The 27,680-nt window shown below is 38.0% G+C and overlaps 1 protein-coding gene across 1 annotated transcript in view; it reads right to left on the reverse strand.

The window, feature by feature from the left end:
* Positions 1 to 706: 706 nt before the first annotated feature.
* The window catches only part of LOC120526394 (doublecortin domain-containing protein 1-like), a 532,299-nt gene continuing 505,325 nt past the window's right edge, over positions 707 to 27,680 (reverse strand). Inside the window, exons 33-39 of the mRNA XM_039749547.1 lie at positions 21,982 to 22,083; positions 14,670 to 14,806; positions 14,149 to 14,325; positions 4,419 to 4,569; positions 3,626 to 3,735; positions 1,889 to 1,949; positions 707 to 852 (exon numbers count right to left, since the gene is read on the reverse strand). Of these exons, the coding sequence (XP_039605481.1) occupies positions 845 to 852; positions 1,889 to 1,949; positions 3,626 to 3,735; positions 4,419 to 4,569; positions 14,149 to 14,325; positions 14,670 to 14,806; positions 21,982 to 22,083 (746 nt within the window). The 3' untranslated portion in view covers positions 707 to 844. The remainder of the gene's footprint in view (positions 853 to 1,888; positions 1,950 to 3,625; positions 3,736 to 4,418; positions 4,570 to 14,148; positions 14,326 to 14,669; positions 14,807 to 21,981; positions 22,084 to 27,680) is intronic.

The following is a 27,680-nucleotide window of genomic DNA, read 5'->3' on the forward strand; positions in this document are numbered from 1 at the left end:
TTGTATGTATATATATATATATATATATATATATATATATATATATATATATATATATTGTGATGGACAGATGGCAGCTCATCCTGGCTGCTTGATTGTGTCTTCCCTGAAGCATAGAGGTGCCCTGGAATCCTGCAGGGCATCATGGGAGATGGAGTTTGGATTCACAACCCTGCATCTGACCCAGAAGTGCTATTGAATCACATGGGCAGAAGGACAGGAGCACTTCCGGGTCAAGGACTATTTAAAGGACTGGTGAAGACCCAGCAAGAGAGCCAGAGTTGGGAGGGAGTGTGACGGAGCTGCTGGGAGAGGAGGATTGTATTATTGTATTGTAATTATTGATTTATTGTGTATTGTGGTGGTGGAGGTGCTTCAAAAGCACATTATATCAAGAAGAGAATAAATTAAAAATATTTATACACACACATATATATACATACATATACACACACATTGTATATATATATATATATATATATATATATATATATATAAATTTTTTATATACTATATATATATATACAGTATATATATCAGCATGCATACAGTTTTGTACATTATACTTGGCAAATCTAGCTGCATATGAAAAAATAAAACCACATACATTATTAGAAAAAAATATACCTAAAAAATAAACTGTTATAATGATAAATCAGGTAACACTAATCAATAATTTTGTAATAGTGCATTTAATGTCTTTTTATACATCATTTGTTCCCACTGGTGTCTTCATTTTATTTAATTCAGGAATCATGACGATTATCATCTTTTCCTTTCGTCTCCTTTTTTTTTTTGATTATTATGAGTTGATTTCTGTATAACTTCTCTCTCAGTATACTTCTCAGAAATCTGAATATTAAAAAAACAAACAAATCACATCTGAATTTTATAATCTGAAAATTATTGCATCATAAGACTAGAAAAGAATGCCTGTGAAATTCTTTCCTACAGGGGACAGCTCAGGATGAAGCGAAACAAGTCCTTTTCCATATAGAGTGATTAAATGACTGAAATTTACAACTCACCATTTTTATATTGTATTTGGGATGAAGAAGCTAGAAGAGCATGAAAACAGAATAAGCCAGTCCTTTTCAAACCACATCAGTCAAGTTCAGGGTCTCACAGTGGTAAGACTTGCCAGGAACCAGGCCCAAACAGGGCACCAGTCCACTACAGAGCCTGCATACACACAAACTTAAACAGGGATCAAGTGAGAGTCACCAACTGACCTAATCGACATGTCTTTGTGGATGTGGGAAGAAAACTGGACTGGCTGGAGGAGAGTCTAAGCAGACACTGGGTGAATGTGCCAAGTTTGGACAAGGGGGTGTAGGATTTGAATGAGGGGCACTGGACTTTGAAGCAGCAAAGGTAACAACATGCTTCCAAAAATAAGTAAGTATTCAATAAATACTTTGAGTAAGGATGCAATAAAAACTTGAAAAATGGAATGCTGGGCTGAAATTGTTACAACAAACACTATAGCACCATATTTTTAAATTACAAACATATAAGAAGAACCATGGGCCTGTTTTAAAATATTAAGAAAAAGAAAACATGCAAGTTGAGACAAAATTTCTTTTCCTCTGATATCTGCTGCATGCTCATCCTGTACCTCAGGGAGAAATCCTCTGTAGCTGCCCCCTTGTGGTCAGCTGTTACCTCACACATCAGTATATTGCAAGAAGTGCTTCCCAATAAGTAGAGAAGCAAAGTGAGTTTAAATAAGATGCCTTTCTCATCCTTCATTTTCTACAGTGTTACTTAAAGCAAATAAAGAAACAGTTGACAGGTCACAAAATAAGCAAAATACATGTCCAGAAAATAAACAAATATGAATAACAATTAGAATTTGATATAATTATTTCTTTTTTTTTTTTGTTACCTGCAGAAGAAAAGACGTTTTCTGCTGGTGGAAGAGCCAGAAAGCTGGTAGGAGGACCCAACTAGAAACATAGAACAGAGCAGTTAAATTCCATCTTTATAGATTACAGTAGTAATACATGGCCGGGAACCTTGCCCCACTGGGAGACCTGGAGACGCAGGGGACCAAGAGTGGGGCAATTCCTACCCCGGGATGCAAGATGGCAGCCCTCCTGGTTTGCATGGGAACCAAGGAGCTTGGACGCTCAACCCTGTGGGGACCCGTGGTCACCGCCAGGGGATGCCTGGATGGTTCCAGAGCCATGGACTGCAGCACTTCCGCCACACCAGGATGTGCTGCAGTAAGGTCATCAGGGAGCACATGGAGCATATCTGGGTGCAGTATAAAAGCAGCTGCCTCACTCCACTCCATGAGCTGGAGTCAGGAGGCAGAGGACGAAGCTTGCGAGTGGAGGAGTGAGGGTGGCAAAGGAAAAGAAAGGACTGTGAGTTTGGGCTGTTAGGTGAACTGTACTGTGTGCAGGAAGAACTGTAAATAAAAACATGTTTGTTTTGGGACATTATGAGTCCGTTTCTGTCTGTGGTCACACGGTGCACTGTCATAAAACCCCTGGCATGTTGCACATTAAGAACAAGACCAGGCAGTATGAATTATTTCTGAGGACGACAACTCCTAGCACTGTAGTTGACGGTAAATAGGCTGCTGAAATCATAATTTACTATATTTTGACAAGGTATTGCACTGAGAGGACTGGTACATCACTTCTTTCTGTTTGGAGCAATCCATAGTTATTTCTTGCACACTATTTGTATTCTAAAATGATCCCAAAACAAGAAGACATGTTACACTGTGCTGCCTCATGTTGTGGTTTGCTGTATTTATTTTTGAGTTTTACAGAAGTTTCACACAAATAACTTAAAGCAGCATTTCTGGTGTTCTCAGGTATGACCAAGGATCTTTGGATGTGGTTGAACACACAACAGTCCTTGCACAATGAGGTAGTTTTTAAAGCAGAACTTGATTGTGACAAATGGAAGGTGGGAATATTTAAGTAGATAAAATATTTTGGGTATTGACTGCCGCCATGGTACTTTATGATCTGATGTAGAACTCCTGCGTAACTCCTGCTCACCACGAGCTTCTCTGCACAGAACTCTTTGGGCAGCTCCAGAGCAGGTGAACATTGGTGGCGGCGGTGGACTAATTTGCGTTCTTATGATTACAGAGATCTGGCCAAATGGTTTGGACTTACAATATCAAGAACACAGCAATGGAGGCATACCAGTGTCTTTATACTATAAATGACGTCATTATGCACGGAATTGCTTGTAATTTTATACCTTTTCTATATGATACATTTTGAGTGTCACTGTATATTCCATGCTGCCTTTTCTTCGACACCCTTTTTTACTACTCCTATTAACCATGTGATTTTTTGATGCTTATGACTCCTCTTTAATATTATTTTGTTTTACTTGTTATTGAGAGAGCAAGCAATTGAAATAATAATTCTACTGAATTTGCTACATACCTCAAATTGAAGCAAACCCTAAAGTATGGGCTCCAACTCTAATTAGAAGATCAAGATCTACAGTCCCCCTCACTCTCAAAGATGAATAAGAGTTCACGGGCCATAAAGACACACATAGTACAGCCATGTTTAAAGATAAAGGCTGATTTTATGGTGAGAGTTGCGCTGTATGTTGTGTGTGTGTGCATTTGAGAAGAAACACTTACTCGGACTTTTGGGTTCCGTTTTGGATTTACAACAATATCTGTTGCTTCTGGTCCTTCATCTTTACGAACCCGGGCATAATTTGCTCTGATTTCAATGCTTTGTTTTTTAGCTGTAGAATCAAAAAGACAAAAGTTGTACATGAAGTGAAGGATGTAAAAGGCAACTTTAATGTTCTGCCTTTGTTTTGTTTAGTTTACTGAGATTACATGAAGAGATGTGAATAGATACCATAAATAATCGAAAATGTTAAACATTGAAGACCTATTTTTATCAACTTTTAAACATTCTTCTAAGAAAATCAACATTAGTACTACAGTAATTGCTCTGACGATTATAACTGCAATCAAACACAAGACATATTTCAGCTGAAATCCATTTCCCGGTCAGTGCACATTTGGCTCCCTGTTGCGGCTCTAAAGATATTTCCATTTGCCATGCTATTTGCTCAGGTGCCACAAGGAGCAAAGGTCAGAACACTCGAGCACATCTGAAAAAACAGCAGGAAGTCTGCGCTTGATATATTAATGGGCAGAATTCAGCTCCTTTGTTTTTCATGTTGGCTAAAGATAGAAATTCTCCACTTTTTAGAGGACTAAAATCAAACTGACAGGAACATCCTCATCAGATTTTCATATTGCAATACGCTATAATCATTAACCACAAGTATGAAGAGTAGCATGTTTATCATATTTACTAATAATGTAAGCACTGCTGAGTAAAATTTACAAAAGTTCACGGATATTGAAATGAACTGACTGATCGAAAGTATGTCTTCCAAGTTTAATGACTGACCTTTAGTTGTCATAAATGGTTCCCCCGATGAAGCACAGATCAGCATATCTCTCTCAATTTCATCCATACTGCTTATTTCCTTGCCCTCCACAGTGTAAAGTATTTGAGCTGGCTTCCTCATGCCTAATTTTATAGTACAGCTATCCAGGAGCTGAAAAAGAGAGTTTCTTCAATCAATCAAGGGAGATCTAACATATCTTCTAAATGCCTGCTTTAAATAGGAAAGAAGCAGAAATGACTCAGTTGTCCAGATCATGAACATTACCATTTGAATATGTAAATATTTCATACTAGCTGAAATACCCAGCGTTGCCTGGGAGGAAAATAAAGTGTTTTTTTTATTGTTTGAGAAAAATATAATTAAAAAAAACACAACTTTAAAAATAAAAATAAATTAACAAACAATGAAGACTCACTAATGTGCTTGTCTTGCGGTCTTGTATGTAGGGCTGCAACTAATGATTATTTTTCGTAGTCAACTAATTGTTCAATTTCTTTTTCGATTTGTCATGATTATTTCATGCCTGACTATTTTGATGCCTGTGACCTGTGGTTGCACATCCTGTTCTGGGTTCCAGTGCAGGTCTTACCTCATCTGCTCACGTCTGTCCACCTGTTAATGTCACCCTGATTTCTCTGCATTAACACGATTAAAATTTATAATAATCAAATTAAAATAACAACCAGTGAAACATAGGAATTTGAAAATAATCAGATGTTTTATATTAGTGTGACAATAAAAAAGAAATACATTAAACAATACAAACTAAAGTGCACATAGTCTTTAAACAAAAAAAGTGCATTTAACTTAACCAAAAATGGCCACTGGTGTGTCTTAAAGTTTATAAAAGATTCAGTTCATATATTCCTGATTGCAGTGCAGGAACGTGAGAATTTCGACATGCTCAGGTGTGAGGCTGGCTCTCTTCTTTGAGACAATGTTCCCAGCTGCCGAGAAGAGACGCTCAGAAGGGGTAGAGGTAGTAGGAATACACAAGAATGATTTTTCAGACAGAGAAAGATGTTTTAATCATCACACTCTGAAGGAAAAGTGTTGTAGTTTATCACATCATGTAGTATATTATGCCAAAATAAAAAAATAACAGACTAAAATATATAACAAGCTAATTACTGATATACTCCAAGTTACCTAAAGTTAGTTAGAGATGGTTTACTATTCATATGAACTAAAATATTATACGAAAAAAGAAGACAAAAAAACTAGGACGACTCAGCTACTCCTATTCACTCGTTTACTGTAGCTCCAAACACCTTAGCAAACATAACTGAAATTATATTCACTTAACCCTTAAACCGCCGCAACTTGCTAGAGCTGGTTTCCAGTGCAATTTGGAAGCACGCAGAAGTCGAGTATATGCGGCGACATACATTCATTGAACTCCGCAACCAGCTAAAGTTGTTTCTCAGTGCAATTTGCCAGCACGCAGGGGGCGAGTATATTCGGGGACGTACATTCATTGAACCCCGCAACCGGCTATATTTGCTTCACAGAGCAATTTGGCAGCACACCGGAGCTGATCAGTCAGTGCTGTACATTCGTTGAGCAGCCAGCTCATGAGCACTTCCGGCGCCGGCAGCACTATCTGTGGGACTGCACTAGATGAGCCTGCAATCATCAGCATTTACCTCTGTGTGTTTGCGTGCAGGCCAGCCAGTTCAAGTGCAGTTGGCTCAGTGATTACTGAATTTCATCAATGACTTCAGCCTTGAACATATAATAAAAGATTGTTGCAGTAGTTTTTCTATAGTTTTTACAGTTCATTTGCAGTGTGTAAAATTATCAGTGTTGCAGTAACTGTGATGTACTTTGCATGAAAAATAAACGTGTTCCATTAAAATTTCCCATTTTCTTTGTGAATTGTGACGTTTACTTAAAAAGTGCAGCTAAAAAGTACAGTATGTGGCATCCAGGGGTGCATTAACCCCCAAGTATGTGTCGGTTTAAGGGTTAACTATCATTGTCGAAACCTTGATATACACATTATAGTACAAACAGCAACGTTAACACGTGACACTAACTTTACTCGCTAAAATAGCTCCTGGATGCTTGCGTTTCAGATGTGCATTCAACTGTGTTTTTTTTTTCGGTGAAGTGCTCCCACACTTTAGAAAGTTTCTGTCTCAATTTTTTTTCCATCTCCTTTCTCCTCCTCTATCCGACTCGCCATTGCATCCACGTTTATTTTCTTCATTCTTCTTCTCCTCAGACGTTCTTCTTCGTTGGTAGGACGGTGTGCAGTCTTGACAAACAATAACAAATTATACTGCCCCCAGACATTCATGTATTGCATTGCAGTTACAAAAACCAATGTGGTTCTTTGTGACTGGAGCATCTATTGAAGTTTCTGTTTATGACGCGTCGACAATAAAAAATCCGCGTCGACATTTTTTTATAGTCGACGTAGTCGATTACATTGACTAATTGTTGCAGCCCTACTTGTATGTATGTTATTATCCAGTTGACGGTTGGAATCAGCCAATTCTATTTAAATTCAAAAGCCACAGGGGCGCAGTGGTGCTCAAACATAAAGAAGGCTGGCAGTCGCCTCCAGTTCGCCCTTATGGTGGTTGTTCCAGAAAGGGCTGGGTTAGGATTGATTTCACCCTACAGTATTTTTAGTCAACGAATGAGAAACATGTGTACCAAGTTTCATGAAAATTGCTCCAGCCGTTCTGAAGTGATGCTGGAACATGCGTCCACACACACACATACATTGACGTTTATATATATAGATTAAACCGATTTGGCAATATGGATAAAGGTGGAAACAACACAAATTGTGGTTCTCTTTGTAAGCATGCATTGTATTTTGTGACTCTGCCTGCTCTTTTTTGACTTTCATTTGGAAGTAATTAAGGGAACAAACACTTGAGAAGGAAAACAAAACATAAAAACACAGAGAGCAAAAAGGGTTCTGTGCAATAAAACTATTAAAAAAGCACAATTTGTCCCTTTTTGTAATCAGCCTGTTAATGACACACTGCTCTATGTTTCATATGACCATAAAGAAGAAACTGGTCAACTAACTAAAGTAAGAGTTAGCTCACAGTTAGCAGGCAGAACCTACTGTATATGAAGCTGGTATAACCACAACCTGCAGTTCCCAACATTCAGCAGGACTGACTTTAGAAATCACTGAAGAAGATCTCAATGTGTCTCATGGACTGCTGCACACTTTTTCAAAAGAAATCCATTTCTGCATCTGTTTGGTATGCTTCCCTTATTTATATACAGAGATATCTCCATGTAAGTTAATGACCATATATGGCAACAGTGGCATTTTTGGCATAAACCAGAATTTATCAGTATAGGTGCAGACTTCTCTAATATTTACATGAACTTCCCTAATTAATAATGCTTTTCCCCAATTTGCTAAGGACTAGAAAATTTTGCAAGTTGAAGTTTAATTACCTTTGACATCACAAAAAATCAATCAATCAGTGGTGCCTGGCCTGCCTTGAATGGTACCAGATCATTAAGATTCCCTCTGACATGGTAATCTTCAAACAAAATACAGCAATACAGATTTAGATGCAAAAATTGTGGTCTCGTCTAGACTTTCTTGTATACTTAGATATGGGGATAGATATTTGAGGAGTAAAACACAAGACAATGATTATATTTTTATATTATGTTGTTGTGGACGGCCGGGGTCCTTGCCCAGCCAGGACGCCTCCACTCCAGAAAGAGCAGGGAAAGATGTGGCCAGAACATTACCTCCCCCGGAACACAAGGTGGCGGCCATCCTGGATGACAACAGTGCCTAGGACTCCCACAGGCCTCCATGGGAACTGGAATTTGATCCAGCCCTATTGGGGTCCGTGGGAGCCGCTAGAGGGTGCTGCAGCAGATACTGAGCCCTGAAGCACAGCACTTCCGCCACACCCAGAAATGCTGCTGGAAGTCCATCACCGAGTACCTGGAGTACTTCCGGGTGTCTTATATAAGGTGCCAGTGAACACTACTTGAGGAGCTTGAATCGGGAGGAGGAGAACAAAGCTTGCGAGGGGAAGAGTGGATGTGGCAAAGACCGAGAGAGAGAAAGAAATAGGAGAGAAGAAAAGAGGGAGAGGGGACTGAGCATATCGGTTGGTGACTTGTGTGCTGAAAAGGCAAAATGAAATAAAATAAAAACGTCTGCTTTTTGGACTTGTGTCTCGGGATCTATCTATGTCGGGGCTGGTCTTCCACAATGTACATTAAAGCAGTGGTTCCTAAAGTAGGGGGCGCGACCCTCTGGGGGGTCGTGAGACATTGGGGTGGTCGCGAGATGATTTCCAAGAAATCAAATACTTTTTTTAAACTTTTTAGAAATTAATTACATTTTTTAGAAATAACATTTTATCCATAACTAACAAAAGATAAGAACTAGTAGTTAATAGTTACATTTAAAAAAAACATGCAAATTAAAAAGCCATCAGCCTTTCAAATTTCCTTCCGTGATTACGACAGTTTAATGACACATCAATGGCGTCAGTTGCAGCAGATCAATTTACAGCACCATGTTAAACATTCCGACATGTGCACGTAACGTGTAGGTAATTTTCATCGCTTTATGCTTAGGATAATATTTTTGTTGACATGAAACGTTGGTTAATATCGACCAAAGACAACACAGATAGGCCAGCGGAGGAAAGCGGAGAAGTACCACCGTCAGAAAGCCCATCGTCCTCAGGTACGGAAAGACACCGGAGTGTGCATAAAGAGGACATCCATAAACAAATGAGTAAATTACTATTAAAAAAAAATTATATGGTTGTTAGACCATTGTGTTCTTTCATGTTGTCATGCTCATGTTTGGATAGGCCTATTGGCGCATGTGCACCGTTACGCGCAACATTTGTATATTTTAACCACTTCCGAGGATAGTGGGGGTCACGAGTCACTGGCACGGTTATTTTAGGGGTCGTGAGCTGAAAAGTTTGGGAACCCCTACATTAAAGAACAATCAACAACAAATCAATTTAATAATATATTGAACAATTATTATAAAAGTAAAGTTGAATAAATCGGACTCTGCACCTGCATGAATTAAAGGTAAAGTACCACTTCAAGTTAATGGAAATAGCCCAAAACTTGATAGAAATCTGCATTTTGTATACAATACTTGTATGCAAAATTTGGTTGACCTAAGTGAAAGCGTACTCAAGTTATTGTGTTTACACACACACGCACAAACACAGAGACATAATTCCAAAAATGGTATTTTCGGACTCAGGGAGGTCTAAAACGTTGAGATTTATCAAGATCTTGAAATGGAATTTTTTGGAGGATTACAATATTTTCCCTATACTTCAATACGAGAAAGTAAAAAGTAAAGCATTACGTAGAGGGGACTGGGCGGTCTCATGGTCTGGAATCCCTACAGATTTTATTTTTTTCTCCAGCCGTCTGGAGTTTTTGTTTGTTTTTTCTGTCCCCCCTGGCCATTGGACCTTACTCTTATTCAATGTTAATTAATGTTGATTTATTTTGTTTTTCTTATTGTGTCTTTTATTTTTCTATTCTTTATTATGTAAAGCACTTTGAGCTACTGTTTGTATGAAAATGTGCTATATAAATAAATGTTGTTGTTTTTGTTGAAAGCATGAGCATCACAACCACCAATACTTAATGAAAGTATATTAGGTATAAAGTGCCTAAACTTGAAATGGTGACATGTCAAGTTTAGAATTGATCACCTTTGAGATGAAAATGGACAAGAAACAATAACACAGGCAAAACCTGCAGGCTACACACACTGTATGACTCAAAGTTCACATTCAGTGGCAGCTCTAACTACCGTGTGGCTAGACGTGTGCTAGTCAGTGTAAGGCCAGCAAACAACTGTAAAAATTATTTACTACATAGATACCTGTTCTTTCTGCACCAGCAATCGGTGTTATATTACAGTCTGAGATTGTTCTCTGGCTTATGTTTAGTGCTGATCTGTAAAATTCACAAGCACATTTTTCACAGCAAATACGCCATTTTCATTTGTGACCTTGTTCACCTAAAATTTTCGTGGAAATTCACCACAAGGTTAGCTTAGACAAAATTGTTTTTTTTCTCACTGCACCAGGTTGCTTTGCAAGGTCAGTGTAACACCACAGAGCTAACTTTGGAAGGGACAGCCTCTCGAAAAAGATCCTAGCAGTGGGATAAAAATAAGCAGAAAACGTGCTGTTACATATAAACATAAAACAGACATGCAGAAGGAAAATGAAAATTTGTTGATGTATTTGTGTCTTAAAGGTAATGTCTTTTTGTATGGACCAGAATGTGACCTGTGTGTAATATATCAGCCTACCACTTTAATAGTATTACCCAGAGTGCTGTGCAGTTGATACACATTGGAAGAATCCACGTGCTTGTTGTGCATTTAGTAGAATTGGAAGTAACAAGCAAAAGTATCTTATTTATAAAGATCCTTGGCCTTGTCAGTCAAGTAAGCATTTTCAATATGTACAGTATATGTACATATAAGTATGTATATGTACATTATTTAACTTTTTTAAAACCATTTCCTGGTGTTGGGCCTGAAAGGCTGCCTTTTGAGTTTTGGGACATGGCTGCCTGGGGAGAGGAATGTTTTGGTTGGGAGATTCAGTAAGGTCCTGGGGCCTCATGCATAACACCGTGCGTAGAATTCGCACTATAACATGACATAAGCACAAAAGCAGAAATGTGCTTACGTACAAAAAAATCCAGATGCGTAAATCTGTGCGAACGCCAGCTTCCACATTCTTCTGCTACATAAATCCCGGTCAGCATGAAAATTAACACACGTGCAGGCGCCTGCTGTCCCAATCCAACTCCTCCCAGAATTACGCCTCTTTAAATATGTAAATCAATATAAATAGCACTTAAGCTCAGTGTTCTATGAAAAGGCAATGGCAAAAGCGAATACCAAGTGGAGGCAAGGAAAAACGTACTATTTGTTGGTTTAAACAGTGGTATAAACAACAAAAGGAAGTTGATCGAGTGACAGAGTGTCGGAGAAACTCGAAAGCTCAAGTTCACAAAGTCGCACAGTGCCTGAAATAAAAAAGAAGTTGTCAGATATCAAAGTCGCCATGAAAAGGCGAGATGTAGCCCACCGTCTGAGTCTATGAGCTCTATGTGTGTGAATCACTACGTGCTTCTGGGCTTTCTCTTCCTCCAACAGGACACAGAATTCATTACATTCGTAATATTACAGCTCTCTGATTAATTTAAATACTGAGATGTATACTTGATATAATTTTCATGATGATAGGAGTTAAAGCATGTTATTAAACATGGGAACACGGTGGGGCAGTGATTGTGCGCGACCTTCAATGAAATAATTTATTGCAGCAGTACTGCCTCTTTCAAATGTACTAACCCCCAATTCCTGTCCTTACTTTTCTTTCTCCAAATACTCAATCACCACACAATCAGCTCTGAATAGACGTAAAGCCATCTGTAAGCTTTGAACGCCTATTCTTCAAAACTTTTGAGGAACATTGAAATATCTTCGTAGTACATGTTTTATTATTCTATCCTTCCAGTGTCACGCCAGTCCCAGAAAGCATACAGCACGAGGCAGGAACAATCCGTGAACTAGCGCTGCGACACTGTGTCCTCACATGTTTAATTATTAACAATATAGATTATTTAAATGAAGTTAAAGTTTTATCTGTATAATATAATAAACATATTTTGCTGCATTTCATCTTAAAAATGATATTGTCAATATATGTAAATACATGCTTCATAAAGTGGCTCAGGTTGTGCAATATTATAACTGTAGTGCAAGTTCACAGTAAGGTAATTGTACTTGTAAGTACAAACAGTTCTACAAAGAGCACTTGATGGACTGATTGAGTGCATTTATAGTTCTTGGAATGAAACTGTTTCTGAACTGTGAGGTCCATACAGGAAAGGTTTTGAAGCGTTTGCGTGTGCTTGATGCTGTATACCGATAATTCTCTTTCCGATCAGCTGCTCCGAGGGGTGCAGTGAGAGTAATATGGAAAAAAATGATCCACTGTGGCAACCCCTAACGGGAGCAGCTGAAGGAAGAAAAGAAGGTGCAATGAGAGTAACAACGCTAAAGCAGTTATGGTAGTTGCAATAGTTTAGCCATTCCGTGCACCATTATATTGTTACAGGTTAATTACAATCAGATGCATTAAACTAAAAAACAATATACAGTTAATTTCAGTGTATTTATAAACCCGTGTCAGGGATGTGGATCTAAAAAAAGAAAGGTAGCCACACAGGAACAGTAGCACTGCTTTGATGCTGTGTGCCACCAGTCTGCAAAACCGAGCGCAGAACTTGCGTACGCCAGGATATGAGCTACCGTGGAAATGTGTGTAGCTTTACGCCAAGTTTAGCTTTTATACATCGCAATTTGAATGTGGAAACGTTCTTACACAACATTTTTGTGCATCTGCACCGTTTATACATGAGGCTCCTGGTCTGGCCTATTTATTTTTGAAGCCTTTGTACCCTTTTTGCCATCTTGTGTTACTACATCACAAGATTCCGCACTTCTTTGAAACAGAAGCAGCTGGCTCCCATTCCAAAAAGTGGACAGAGCACATGCAGACCTACTAAAATGGTCAATGACCCTTAATGACCCATTGCCTTTGGTTTATGGATTTGAACTTATTAGCCTTAGGTTTTTTTTTAGGGAAAAAAGTTTTTTTTTTGTTTTTTTTTTTGCAGTTTTTGTGTTTCTCATTTGTTTATTATAAATAAATTATTTCTTTATAAAGATTCTTTTTTAGCCTTTGTCACTTCAAGCTAGAGATTTACAATCATCCTCTGCCTTGAATGACAGTTTTGAACATTTCCAAGTATTTTTGAAGCCTGCCTTTTGAGTTTGGGGCCAACATCTCTTTTTAGGTAGACCTGGTCAAATCTGTGGTTTATTTTGAGGTTGGTTCATCACCTTTTTCAGTTTTGTGAGCTGCATTTCACAGCAGGTATGCTTTTTGTTATTGCCCCGGAGAACTTGCTGTGAAATAAGAATTTTTGATTTAGATTTCCTATGAAATGTTTTATCAGGTAATTACCTAAAATGCTTTTTGGTTGTTTTGGGCATTTTCTTTTAGTATTTTCCTTTTGTGCCTCAAACCTCTTATTTCTCTCACTGCATGGGTATTCATATATTCATTTCCTCTTCAAAGGGCTGGTTCTCTTTCATTTTTTAGTTTGTATTATTCATTATTACTACTTCAGTTTTACATTCCTTCACGGCCTTTATTTATGGCTAGTATTTTTGTTGAGAGTTAAATAAATTAACATATCCAGTATAAATGAATTTTAATATTATAATTGGTGATAGTCTTTTGCATTTTTTTTATCCTTCCCCACTTGATTCAATTATTTAAAACATACTGATCCCAAGTGGGACATAACTATATCCATTGAGACAAAAGTTGTATCTGAAATTTAAAAATAAAACATAGGCGATTACCATATAGTAGTTAATTTGGAACAATTGATTTTTTTGGTGATGCCTAAAAACACTTTTGTGAAAGTGACTACCACAGCTGGCATCAGAAACCAAGCAATGCAGCTCAGAGTTACCAGAAAAAAAATTGAAAGAGCAACAAACGGCAAACACATTAAGAGTGTGATGCATTATTTAGCAAAGGAAATGTAGCCTCTTCTTTCAGTAGAAAACATGATATTCACTGAAATAAGCTGGGGACTGGAGAACTGAAAGGTAAACTAGAGAAGAGAGATGTTTACCTCCTCTATACTTTTCCCCCAGGCAAACACTCCTTCTTTTAGATTTCCTCCATTGACAAACACCAAGACTCTCTTGACACTGGGCAAATGGTACAAATCCCCCTCACAGGCAGAAATATTTTGCACAAAATGGATTTGTTTCTTTCCTTGTACATTCTGAACCTCAGCAAGGTGCACCTAAAACAAATAATACAGTCATTTTATTATTAATAGAACCATTGGTACATTTACATAACCCACTCTTTCAGGATATTGTCGTGGGGCAGTTGAAACCTATATGAGCAGTCATTGGGCACAACGCAGGAACAACACCTGGACAGAATGCCAGCCCATGTATGACTAGTAATATTAAATATGAAGCTATGCGTGAATAGCAGATTAATGAAAATTAACATAAAGGTATTTGGACTGAAACTGTTTATTGCTGAAGAAGAATGCATTTACTCTAAATAAAATACACAAAATATGATGACACTAACATTTTCTATGACAAATGACAGCATATTTACATTATTAATTACCTCAATATTTTGAATGTCTTCCATGAGTTTCACTTCTTCTTGAGAAGGTTCCATCCAGCCACCTTCTACAACCACCGGCTGAACTGGGCTTTTAGTAGGGATCATTCTACAGGGCAACATTGCACTGATTCTCCTCCCTAGAGACCCAAACATTAAAATAACATATTGAATATAAGGTTTTGTTAGCTTTAGACTTAATCAGAATGATATGTTCAGAAGACTAATTCCATTTTGAGAATATTACACCTTGTGGTCTGTGGAAGGCACTCCAGCTCCCCAACACCAGACACAGACAGACACAGTCACAAGGGTTTATTTGTGTTCCCAATCGTTTCCCACAGCACAGAGACAAGTACAAATAAGCTGCACACAGCAATGCTTCTTCTTCTTCTTTTTCTCTAACTCTCTTCATCTCTAAGTCAGCTGCTCCCAGAAAAATTGTTCTCATTCCTCCCGACTCTGTTGCGCCAGCTCCTTTTATGCTAGTCCCTGCAGCAACTATTGGCAGCACCCACAGAATCTAACAGCACTGCATCAGCAAATTCCAAGTCCCATGATGTGGGAATCTGGGGCACTGCTGCAACCCAGGAGGGCTGCCATCTAGCAATCTGGGGGAGATAATTCCCTGTGCACACTCCTTCCAGTAAGGTGTCCCGGCCAGGTAAGGGGCCTGGCCATCCGCCACAACCTTTTCATCTTCTGTATAAATCAGCCACAACTATGCCCTTGTTAAAAAGCCACACTTGAATATCCTAGTTAAATCCACTGGCAAACCTGGTACACTGGGTCATCCGTTGCACTGTGCAAAATGAACTGCGATCTTTAAAAGTACAGCAGAGATCTAAATCGTGTTGCTGCCATTTTTATTGTCATGTTTTTGACAGGATGGGTCACTGAGTTAAATTGCAAGTAATACTTGCTTAGCCCAAATGTAGGTACACTTGGTATATTAATTGGCTAACTTATCATGTCATCATGTTTACGGTAACGGGAAAAAGAAAATACACCTTCTTTCAGTTTTATTACATACTAGCAAAATACCCGCGCTTTGCAGCGGCGAAGTACTGCCTTAAAATTTTTATTAAGAAGAAAATTAAACCTTTTTAAACTGAAGGAAAATATGCCAATAATTATTTGTTAAGGATCTCTTTATATACCACATTGTCAGTTTGGCCTTCCAGTTGTAATATGACCGAGTTGTGCGCTGAGCTTACTCTTGAGCATGCAACGTACAGTTGGCCATGTGAACAGTAATCTTGTTTCAAATCTCACAGCTTGGATTGCTGCTGTCATAATCAGTTTGAGTTTCATGGTTTATTTCAATTACGACAGTATTTGCAGGACTTGTGTTGAAGTGACATTCGGCATCTGTCAAGCGTTGTAAGCATACAACCGGTTTCATCAATAAGTTCACATCCAGCTTTTGAGAGTTTAAACATTCATAAACATCAAAGTGTCCACTACTGAAATCGTCACCTGTGAATCTAAGATGTTTAAGAGGCATTGGCGGTTGTCGAAAGGTGTAAAATATTTGGCCATTTCGGTACACTCGAATGTGACAACCGAACAATTCAGCGGCAGCCATCAACTCACATGCAGAACCATAGGTGAAGGGCTTAAGCATTTCACTCTTATAGTGCTCCTGTGTAGTATAATTATCTCCTGTACCGTCATCAGTCTACACCTTGAACCTGTCCCAGTCAATCAATACATAAGACACAATGTTCCTCCGGATATCAAGAGTGAGCCTGATATGGCCGTGCAATATGTAACACAGAGAATGGAAAAGGTAGGTACCATCTCTGGGCATGGAAATCACTCGGTAAATGACAGTTCTTTGATTGATGGTGATCATCTCGATAGACATGTTAATGGGGGTACGGTTGGAACGATAAAGGAAATGGGTACCTGAACAATGTAAAGTAAGTCTAAAATACCTGCACAATAACTACAATCATAATAAATGAACTATAAAACAGTGGAGAAGCCGTGGATTAAATAAAAAGGGTGTAGTTATCAGCAGGGAGTGAATCCCGTGGCAAAGCAAGGAAGGGAATGTAGAGACCGGAGCAACGGACAGCCTTATATAGGCAGGCAGCCAACAACGTGGGAGGCGTTGGGATGGGGGACCCAACACCGCCTCACATGGTGACCGAGCTGCAGGCTATGGACGTATATATGTACATAAGTAGGATTCAATTGGCATTGGGAACCCGCGTACCAAATTTCTTGAAGATGGGTCCATAAGTAACAAAGACCGTTGGAAAGTTCAATATGGCGGCCGACAGTGGCGTCATACCACTGAAATAAGTACGTACATTGGTTTCGGTTAGCGCAGGGAAGCCGCCTACCAAATTTCGTGAAGATGAGGCCATAGATAAGAAAGTTCAACATGGCAGACGTTGTCGACCATTATGACCGTTACACGTAGAATTTCAAAATGAAACCTGCTTAACATTTGTAAATAAGCTGTAAGGAATAAGCCTGCCAAATTTCAGCCTTCTACCTACATGGGAAGTTGAAGAATTAGTGATGAGTGAGTGAGTGAGTCAGTCAGTCAGTCCGTCAGTGAGTGAGTGAGTGAGTCAGTCAGTCACTGAGGGCTTTGCCTTTTATTAGTATAGATCAGAGGCATGGACTGTTATTCAACCATTGATTGCCCCTTAAACAGTGGAGTCTGACTTGTTGCTCATATGGAAATGTGTAAACTTTGCCAGAAAAAAGGTCTTGTATCCACATTTGGGTGTCAAAATCTAACTGCAGTCTCTCTTGCCACAGAACTGTAAAATGAAAGTGAGCCAAAGTGATTTAACAATTTAGAGTGTGATTTCAATATTAAAATCAGTCTAGTACCGTTTATATGAAGAGAAATGTATACCAAATTTACCAGTCAATTTGACTATTCTACTCGGGTTAGTCTAGGCAAAATTCAACTGCATTTAACAAAAAATATATTTCTCATTGTCAAAAAAAACTTTGAAAATTAAAGAGATCCAAATCAATTTCACTCTTTAGAGCGCATATTACATATCACAGTTACTGAAAGAAGGTGTCTTCTTCGCATCCCCGATAACAGGGCAAGTTAGTCAATGAATTTCCCAACGTTTGGGCTAAGGAAGTATTATCTGCCATTTAACTTAGGGACCCATCTTGTCAAATACGTGACAATAAAAATCCGCCGCAACACGATTTAGATCTCTGCTGAGCCTTTAAAGATAGCAGTTCGTTTTGCACAATGCAACAGGTGACCCAGTGTGCCGATTTTGCCAGTGGTATTGACTAGGATATTCAAGTTTGGTTTTTTAACAAGGGTACATTTCTTGTCTGAAAACGTCAGGAGTTAAAGTGGCCCGATTTGGATTTAACTCTTTAGATGCACATTAAATCTCACAGTTCATTGGTGCAGATAAGCGATCGAGTGTGCCAGGTTTACCAGAGAATTAAATCTAGTGAACTTGCATTGGACTGGGTAAACTTCACATGCACTAAATACATGAAATATGAATTCCTTTGGTAACTTGTGCGAATAAGAAGCTGCGGGCTGTTAAGTAAATGGCTAACTAATATCATTTCCTTTTACTATAAATTAGTGCATTGATTAGCGGTGCTGCTTCTTGGATTTAACGATCTGGGCTTGAATGCATAGCCTTCTTTTATAAACTTGCCAATGCCCATGTCAGGAAAACATCAGATTGTTCAGTGATATGTCCTATTTCCAGAAAATGATGTACAGTAGCACGTGATGGCATTTGGTGCTCATCTGAAAGTATGCGGCGCACACGCTGTATTGGCTGTTGCAACATTAAAGTACCTGGTGCACAGGCTATGGCAAGTGGTGAGCACGAGATAGTAAGTTGTATGCACCAAATTGTTTCCTAGGAAGAAAAAAAACACCATATCTCCTCAGGTGCTCCGTATGAGTGTACAGACGAATACCTGTAAACATAAAGCACGTAACTAAACCCTTACCCTCCCACAAACCTAATCATAACCATAGTATAAGGGGGTATGCAATGGGCATTTTGTGACTGACGTTCTGGGCATTACCTGACGTACATTACAGGTATTGCAAACTGCAGTTAAACCCATCTCTGACCATCCCACACTTTTTTACATCAGGGATTACATCTTGCCTGAAGAAGGGGCCTGAGTTGCCTCGAAAGCTTGCATATTGTAATCTCTTTAGTTAGCAAATAAAAGGTGTCATTTTGCTTGACTTCTCACTGCATTCACAATGGCTAACACAGTACAACACCCTAGAACTAATGTTGCTGCAAAATAGAAACTTGCAAAGAAACAGCACATACTTTAGTGATACCCATTCAGGTCTTAATTCTACCCTAAAAAAGAGCAAAACTGGGCTTCCTACTGTAGAGCTCACAATAATAATAATAATAATAATAATAATAATAATAATAATAATAATTCAAATTGAACCTTTTGCATGCTCAAGGCACAATAGCACGCTTCAGATAGTCAGCATGGGTGTCTGTGTTCTTGACTATTTTTTATTGGAACACCACAATACAAAGAAAGAGGGTATTATTCTAGATAGTACATTTACACAGTTACAGATTACTGTGACTTCAAAACTGTCTATTATAAAAGCATGAATTTTTATTTCAATAAAGTCATACTATGGGACATTCACAAAACATGCAATAAACTAAGGCAGAAGCATTCAAAATGAAAGCAGTAAACATACATGTAGATGCATTAAATTCTAATTTAAATGTCTGGTTCCCAGCACTGTCTTGGATTATTTAGGGGTGCACTACATTCAGTAAAATGTAGACGTACTCCTTATATCTTCCACAGACTGATCATACATACAATATGTTCCAAATCCTGAAATAGAGATGGACATTTGTAGCATCACACCTTTCTTAACTGTCTTTTACATATCTGAAAAAAATATAACTTTTTTTTTTTTAACTGTGGCCTTGTACAAGAGATCTGCTATTCTTAGCAAATCTCTCCTGTTTTAATCCTCAGTGTCCTCTACAGGTTGCTCTTCGCTGTGAAGCCAATTATCTTCTGATATAAACTGACAGTTTTATGTAATCCTGAAGAGACCAGTCCAAGCAGCTTTGCCATCCCCTGGAGTCAAGATGCACCCCAGAAAAGTTACATCAGCCAGCTCCAAGGACAGCAGTGGACTCTTCCCAGTGACTCTCAGGAAAAACTCAGCCCATTATTTATCATGAAACACTCTTGTAGACTTTTGTAAGAATTGATGACCTCCAGTACACTTTCTACCATTGTTTCTGAAACGTAATCATTGTGCTTCCATAACAAGGTGGTATTACGTTCATAAAATACAACTTGTTTTTTAAGCATAATGTCTGTATATACTGTATATATATTTTAATTGCTAAGCAGTGTGACAGATAGGGGGCGCAATCACTCCCTTAAACCCTTGACCAAAACGTCAGACACAAAGTAAAAGTCCAAATAGTTGACTTTATTTTACAGTAACGTGCACAAAGCACTCTCCACCCTACTATATTCATAAATGAATAATCAAATACACTACAATAATAAACTCTCCACCACTCCCAGACGCGTTGCCACCCTTCCATCCAGCTCAGCTCTTTGTCTGGGACTTCCCAGAGTCCTTTTATATTCCCTGACCCAGAAGTGTTTCCAATCCCTAGTCCATGATTCCTTATCACTTCTGGGTCAGATAAAAAGTCCTTTTCTTCACCCCGGAAGCACGTCATTCCCCTTGTCCATGTGACTCGGATGTACTTCCTTTGCTCCTCCCTGCAGCGTCCTCTAGCAGTCCCCATTGTATCCAGCAGGGCTGTGGATAAAAACTCCATTGTCCAGGATTCCCTCCAGGTCTTCTGGGCACCTCCATGCTGCAGGGAGGGCTCTATCTGGTGGCCTGGGGGTATTGGCCAGGATAAATGACCGGCCATATGCCACAGCAGTTTTATATTATTTTATATTTATATCATTACTTATTGTTATAGACAGTTGTTACTTTTAAACCAGTGGATGTGGGCAGAGTATACAAGAGTGCACATGAAAAGTAAACCACACATGCATCACATAAATCATCATTTATGTTGTACTTCATTTCTCTGATAATAATAATAATAATCTTACATGTTTATGTAACCAATATTTGCAATATAATAGAATTTCTATATTTACAAGTTGCTTGGAATTGTATTTTTAAAAAAAAAATATTGTACATTTTGTCTAAACTGTTTTTGCCTAACCACCTGTGACAAATAACAATTAATTAAAGACCTGCGACTAACATGAGGCCACAAGTTTGGACTTCACTATCCAACACCTCCACAAAAAGACCGCTTTGTGTTTTTTTGTTACAGTTGTGACCAACTTTTTTTAAAAAAGGATTTGTTAATATATCTAAAAAAGATATAAACATTCTGGAATGATATTTATTTTATCAAGATTAATTCTCCCGACTAACACGAGATGAAGACCTGGCAAACAAATGCTGTCTTGTTTAACACTTTTCATTTGGTTGGTGAGACAAGATTTGAATCATTAGTTTGACTGTTGTGCAATTGTGGATCTTAAGTATGTGAACTTTGTGAGACAAGGATGAGAACTCATCAAATTTAAGCTGACATGCTAGGCTATTCACATGGAAAGACTACGTTATTACTTAAGGTGGTAACCCATGATAGTATTAAAATTCCTTTCATAAATTTAGTATATATGGAAGTGATGAGCATGGTTTAGCAATGTAAAACTGCATATAAATTGATAATTAAATGAATAAAAACAATTGGTTTATTTAAATGGGTAGTTTGAAAGATTCAAATGAGTAAAGTAAACTGAAATGTCTATCACCACCACCAACCCACCAGCGCATGTACAGTTTACATTTCCTCTGTCCATTTGTGTGTGCTTTATAAAGGGTGTCCTGCTTGACTTAACATTCCAGTAATACTGGAACTTCAACCTGAACCTGACTGAGTTCATCAAATCGTACCTGAGAGTGCCTTCTCCCCTCTCGAGATGATTTTTGCCTGGCGTTCAATGCTAAACGCCTGGAATAAGCTGCAGAACCTTTACCATCCATCCATTATCCAACCCGCTATATCCTAACTACAGGGTCACGGGGGTCTTCTGGAGCCAACACAGGGCGCAAGGCAGGAAACAAACCCCGGGCAGGGTGTCAGCCCACCGCAGACAGAACCTTTTGTATTTTATTAAAAACTGTTACTATATGGACAGCTTTTTCAAGAATGTTCACCATTTTCCCTTCAATCAGAACAAGTATATTTTCATTTCACAGAAATGAAGTTGATTGAGGTTTGCCACTGACCTTCCAGATGTCTCATTTTGTGCCTCTTCTTAACCAGGTCTGCAAGCGCCTTCTCCTTATGAAGCCAGTTCTGTTTTTGTGTCTGCTCCTTCTTCTCTATAGCTACAACAAGGCAACCACAGAGAATCAACACACAAACCAAAGACATTCTGAACTGCAAATGCTTTCCACGTATTCCAAATATTAAAAGTTTCAGCAATAATAAATATTAAAAATAAATACACTCTGGACAACACTGAACAACAAATTGTTTCAAATGTTTAGCTTCCTGAATGATTTCTGGTGATTTTGAAAGACAGATTCAAGATGAACACAAATATAATTTAACTCCAATTGAATTTATCAAGAGGGAATTTGGAGAAACATGAAATGAACTCTAATTAAATTTACCACATCTAATGGCTTAATGATGCTGACACATTAGCTAAATTGAGCCAAAATGTTTTGCTGCTGATTTTAAATTGTACTAAGTATCCTTATCTTCTTGTTTCAGTTACCAATAATAGTTAGTTAGCAGTGATGCCTTCCTCGCTCTGATACCACTTTAAATAGTTGCAACATCCTGGAGAAACATCTGGCCATGTTTGTCACTGACTGCACCAAGATCAGCAGGGAAGAAGTGTAAATGAAAAATATGCATTTTCAGCGATATGTTGCACTTCATGCTTTTGTATGCTTGAAGCAAGTGGTCAACCAGCTGGGTGTAGTTTGGTTCTCTGGAGCTGCCAATGAAATTCTCAACAACATCTCTGAATGCCTTACATGCAGTTTCCTCCTCTTCAAACCTCTTGTCATTGATGTGTCTGATTTGTGAACCAATGTAAATGTCTTCCGCAGTCTTGGCTTCAGTTATTTGTGGAAACAGCTTCACCTTTCTTGCTCATCACCTTCACAAACTTTTTCATCAGTCCAAGTTTTATATGAAGAGCAGGCAAAAATATCTTTGTTGTGTTGACAAGTGGTTTATATGCCAAACATTTCAGCCCTGAAACCAAACGCTTACAGTGCAGCAAGTTCTTTTAATGTAATCAGATTCTTTAGAAATTAAACAACCATATGTAAAATATATGAGCTGCATTCCCAGTAGCAGTGCCACAGATGTTCCAGTTGTATTTGTTGTACTGTATATGTATACTTATAATATGAGAGGAAATCAGAAACATAGGTAATTACATAAAACTGTACGTGATAGAAAACGTTAAAGGTGATTATTATGATCAGTAGGCCAAAATCCATAAGGTACACTCAAAAGTGTTCAGGAAGCAAAACCTTCATTGTCAAGTGTAATTAGGAAAAACCTATCAAGAAACAAAAATGAATAAATTATAGACAAGTGTTTACAGTTTAACAGTACATCTGAAACAGTATACATTAATTAGATTTTACCAATGGTGCTAAAATATGAGCTTATTTACAATTTCACTAATAATTTTCTTCTGTAGGTAAGTAGGTCACTGGATTTTAGAGGCAGACAAACAGAAATGCAGTGACATTTCAAGTGATATCCCAACTGCTAAGTACAAATTTAAGACTAAAATGTGGCAAAAAATATTTTGGAGACAATACTGTCATCAAAAAATACATTTTGAAAAAGTGACCGCTACTGAAGACTAAGTGCTGATGTTATCATTAGAGTGACTGGGCTGTCATTACAGGCAGGATTTTCACTTGTCCTATTCACTGCCAGGCCTTTGTTCTGAAGGGAATGTGTCCTAGTTTCTAAGCAAGATGAAGAACAATGAAACTGACTGACAGCTTGCTATATAAATACTGCAATTCCCAGATGAGGTTAAAGTCTTCAGGTCTGTCAAGCATGCAAAGCTACCAGTTTGTAGAGTGTACCCAAGTGTTTGAATTTGTCATAACTGAACTCCATTCAGTGCTGGCAAATGTTAAGGTCATTGAATCATGTGCAATGTCAAATGTTTATGCAGAAAATGATAACTTTAATTAGCGCCTTGTCAAAATATCCAAGTAAGGTCGGTACAAGAAGGACTGGTAGGTGACCTAGGAGTGAAAAGATGGTGTCATGAATAACCTCATTGAATTTTGCATATGCTGGTATTTTATGATTTTACACAATCTGTAAAAAGCAGGTTTTAAAAACTAAAAAAAAAAGCTCAGTGAAGAGTAAAGACATACATCTGGATGCTAATTTGGGAAGAACGCAGAAATAAAAGGAATTTCTTGAGCTGTGTTTTATCATTGCTTTTACAGTAACTAAAATGAGGCATTATTGCAGCTACGTAAAGAATACCAAAGTGCTTCCTTCTTGATAGAAGGTAAATATTCTCCTAAAGCACACAATTGATTCTGGCAACATGTATAATAATAATAATAATAATAATAATAATAATAATAATAATAATAATAATAATAATGAATTACATTTATATAGCGATTTCTTGCTACTCAAAGCGCTTTACAAAGACAGAGGGGGATCAGGTCAACCACCACCAATGTGTAGCACCCATATGGCTAATGCAATGGCAGCCATTTTTGCCCCAGTATGCTTACCATACATTAGCTATTAGGTGGTAAAGAGGTGAAGGAGATAGCCAATTAGAGACTGAAGATGATTGGGGGTCTGGAAAGAACAAGGCCATGATGGGCAGTTTATCCAGGACATCAAGGTAAACCCCTGGAAGATGCCCAGGGATCTTTGATCACAGAGAGTCAGGACCTCGGTTTTACATCTCATCCGAAGAATGGCACCATATTGACTGCACAGCATCCCTGTTGCTGCACTGGCGTATTAGAATCCATACACAGACCACAGGGTAAGCGCCTCCTGCTGGCCTCACCAGCACCTCTTCCAGCAGTAATCTAAGCTTTTCCTAGATACTGGCTTGGCCCAAACATTCTTAGCTTCAGTTGGATGACCTGTTCTGAAATACAGTTGGTATGGCTGCTGGCAAGAAGCTTATTAAAGCAGGAATTAATTAATTACACAGAAGAGCACAAAGACAGGCTGCCTTTATCTGTATTACTTTGTATATGAACTTGTTGTTTAGAACACTCCCTTTTAATGTTATATTCATACAAAAGGTGGTATTTTTAACCTGAACCTAAAAAATGCTTATTTTGTAACTGGTCAAAGATTAGCTCTTGATCACTATATGCGGATGATATGATGATTTATACATCAGTCTCAAGATCATCTTTACCATTAGACCTAAATTTTTAAGGAGAATTTCATACGATATTTGGATTCAAAATGAATTAGAATTAATGTGTGCATTTTCCAGTGAATTTTTGACATTATGCAGATCTAGTGTTTAAACATCAAATCAAGCCCAAGGCTTTTCTACTTAACCAAGTTTTTAATTGCACTTTGGTATTTTTATTGATTTATTTTGTATAATTTATGTCTTATGTTTTTATGTAATTTGATTTTATGTTGACTTTAGAGCTTTTTTTCATTCCATGTGCTTTTATGATGTAAACTGCCTTAGGCACTTGCAGTGTAAACAGGCACTGAAGAAAAAATTCTTGAACCTTGAAAACGTATGGCTTCAGGTCAAATGACTCAACAATGAAATCAACCATTGATCTTTGGCTCAAGGTACACCCAGGTACACTTATGACTGAGCTTGTAATGAACGTAATATTCATTATGGAAAATCCATAACTAGTGCAGAAATTCAAAAATAATTCACCACTCATTTTTAGATCAGGAAAACCGTTCCTTTTAATCACTCCACTTCATGTATCTCTGTCATTGCCTCATGTGCACCAAAATGGCAGAGTCAGTAGATGGTACCCATTCTAGCAATGAATGCAGTGAATACTCTGAATGATTGTTTGGTGCATACAAGCAAACAACAGACCTATTTTCCAGTCTGCAGCATGAAGCCACAATGAGGTGACGCTCTTGTTCATTGGAAGAAACTCTAATTGTGCAGAACCCGGCAGGTGACGAGTGAGCCTCCCCACATCTGCACAGTGCTTCAATGGTGGGACCGTTCAAGAATAGGAGGGAGGCCACCCTTGATAAAAATTCAGATTTAAGATATAAATGTTACAACCAATAAAAAGTGTGACAGCTTTAGAAGACACATACATATTAAAAGACTGATATGTCCAATCAATGTACCCAGAGAGACCAATATTAGTAATATTGCACAGAGGAGAATATGCTCGACTCCAGTAACTCACAAAAGGGCAGTCTGAAACTCCCTTGTCTCAAATATCTAAGGTGATTTTTCATTATTTAGTTTTTAAGGTGGCATCTTCAGTTGATGAAACAGAATACTTTAGCTTTTTCATTATTTTTTTTATTCTGCCTCCTATAACTAGGTATAATGTTAACTATGGGTATGGAATTTAGAATTGTTTTCACTGATAATTCCGCTTTATAAATTGATTACATTATTTGTATGTAGGCAATTTTAAAATCTAGTGCCTCTCATTGGAGCATAGTGTACAAAACAGATACTACAGAACTCAAGCATGGTGATAGTTGTTACATGAAAAGCGATCAGAACAGAGGCTGTGTCACAGTAAACGTGTTAAGGGGATAGTAAGGTAAGGATGGCTCAGGAATAAAGTCAAAAAGCTGTTTATTTTGATATAGTTCTCCTCATACTCATAGCGGTTTACCCTTCAACCGTATATTGGATAAACTAACTGGATGGAATATTAATTACACCATAATACAGCTTTTCAGTGCACCATGTTTTGCAAACAGAAAATAAAGAATTAATTCTTAGTTCTTCCTGGAATGCTATATTTCCACATATTGGAGCTGGCTGGCTCTCTATGAATGAGTCTTTTCCCAATAGGTAGCTGTCTATGCAGTTGGTAGCTGAATAGCATTGCAAAGATGGTGCTTATTTCCTCTGTCATGTCATAATTTCCGAAGGGTATTGGGAAATAATCGTGAAGTTTGTGCTATCAAAAAAATGTTGAATACGTAAAACTATCTGACATAAGGAGTAATAGAACACCAAATCATAAAAAAATGGGACGTTATGGAAAGTGCAAATAAAAAAAATGCAGTGATTTTTAAAATAATTTCAACTTTTATTTGCAGACAGTATAAACACAAGATATTTCATGTTATGTCTGGTCAACTTCTTTTCATTTGTTAATATAGATCAACTCCTGCATTTCAGACCTACAACAAATTCGAAGAAAAATTGGGACAGGGGCAAATTAGGGGCAGTAATGAGGTAAAATAATTAAATAATGATGTGATTTCAAACAGGTGCTGTCAACAGATGATTGTAATCATGATTTGGTACAAAAGGCGGAGTCTTCGAAGAGCAAAAGATCCCCAGTATGTTAACAACTGCATGAGAAAATTATTGAAATGTTTAAAAACAACATTCCTCAAAGAAAGATTTTAACAGATTTATATATTTCTCCCTCTACAATGCATAATATCATTGAACAATTCAGAGAATCTGGACGAATTTCAGTGTGTAAAGGGCGAGGGAGCAAGAACTGAACAGCCGGAATCTCTGATCCCACAGATGGCACGGCATCAAGAACTGTCACCCATTGATAGCTGACATAACCACATGGACAAGGAATTACTTTGGTAAACCTTTGTCAAGCATTACAATATAGAGTTACATTAACAGATACTACTTAAAACTTTACTGTGCAAAAAAGAAGCCTTATGTTAACCTTGTCCAGCAGCGGCATCAACTTCTCTGGGTTGGGATGCATCTGGGATGGACCATCTCATAGGG

This window comes from Polypterus senegalus, chromosome 1, assembly GCF_016835505.1.
Source record: "Polypterus senegalus isolate Bchr_013 chromosome 1, ASM1683550v1, whole genome shotgun sequence".
Taxonomy (NCBI): domain Eukaryota; kingdom Metazoa; phylum Chordata; class Cladistia; order Polypteriformes; family Polypteridae; genus Polypterus; species Polypterus senegalus.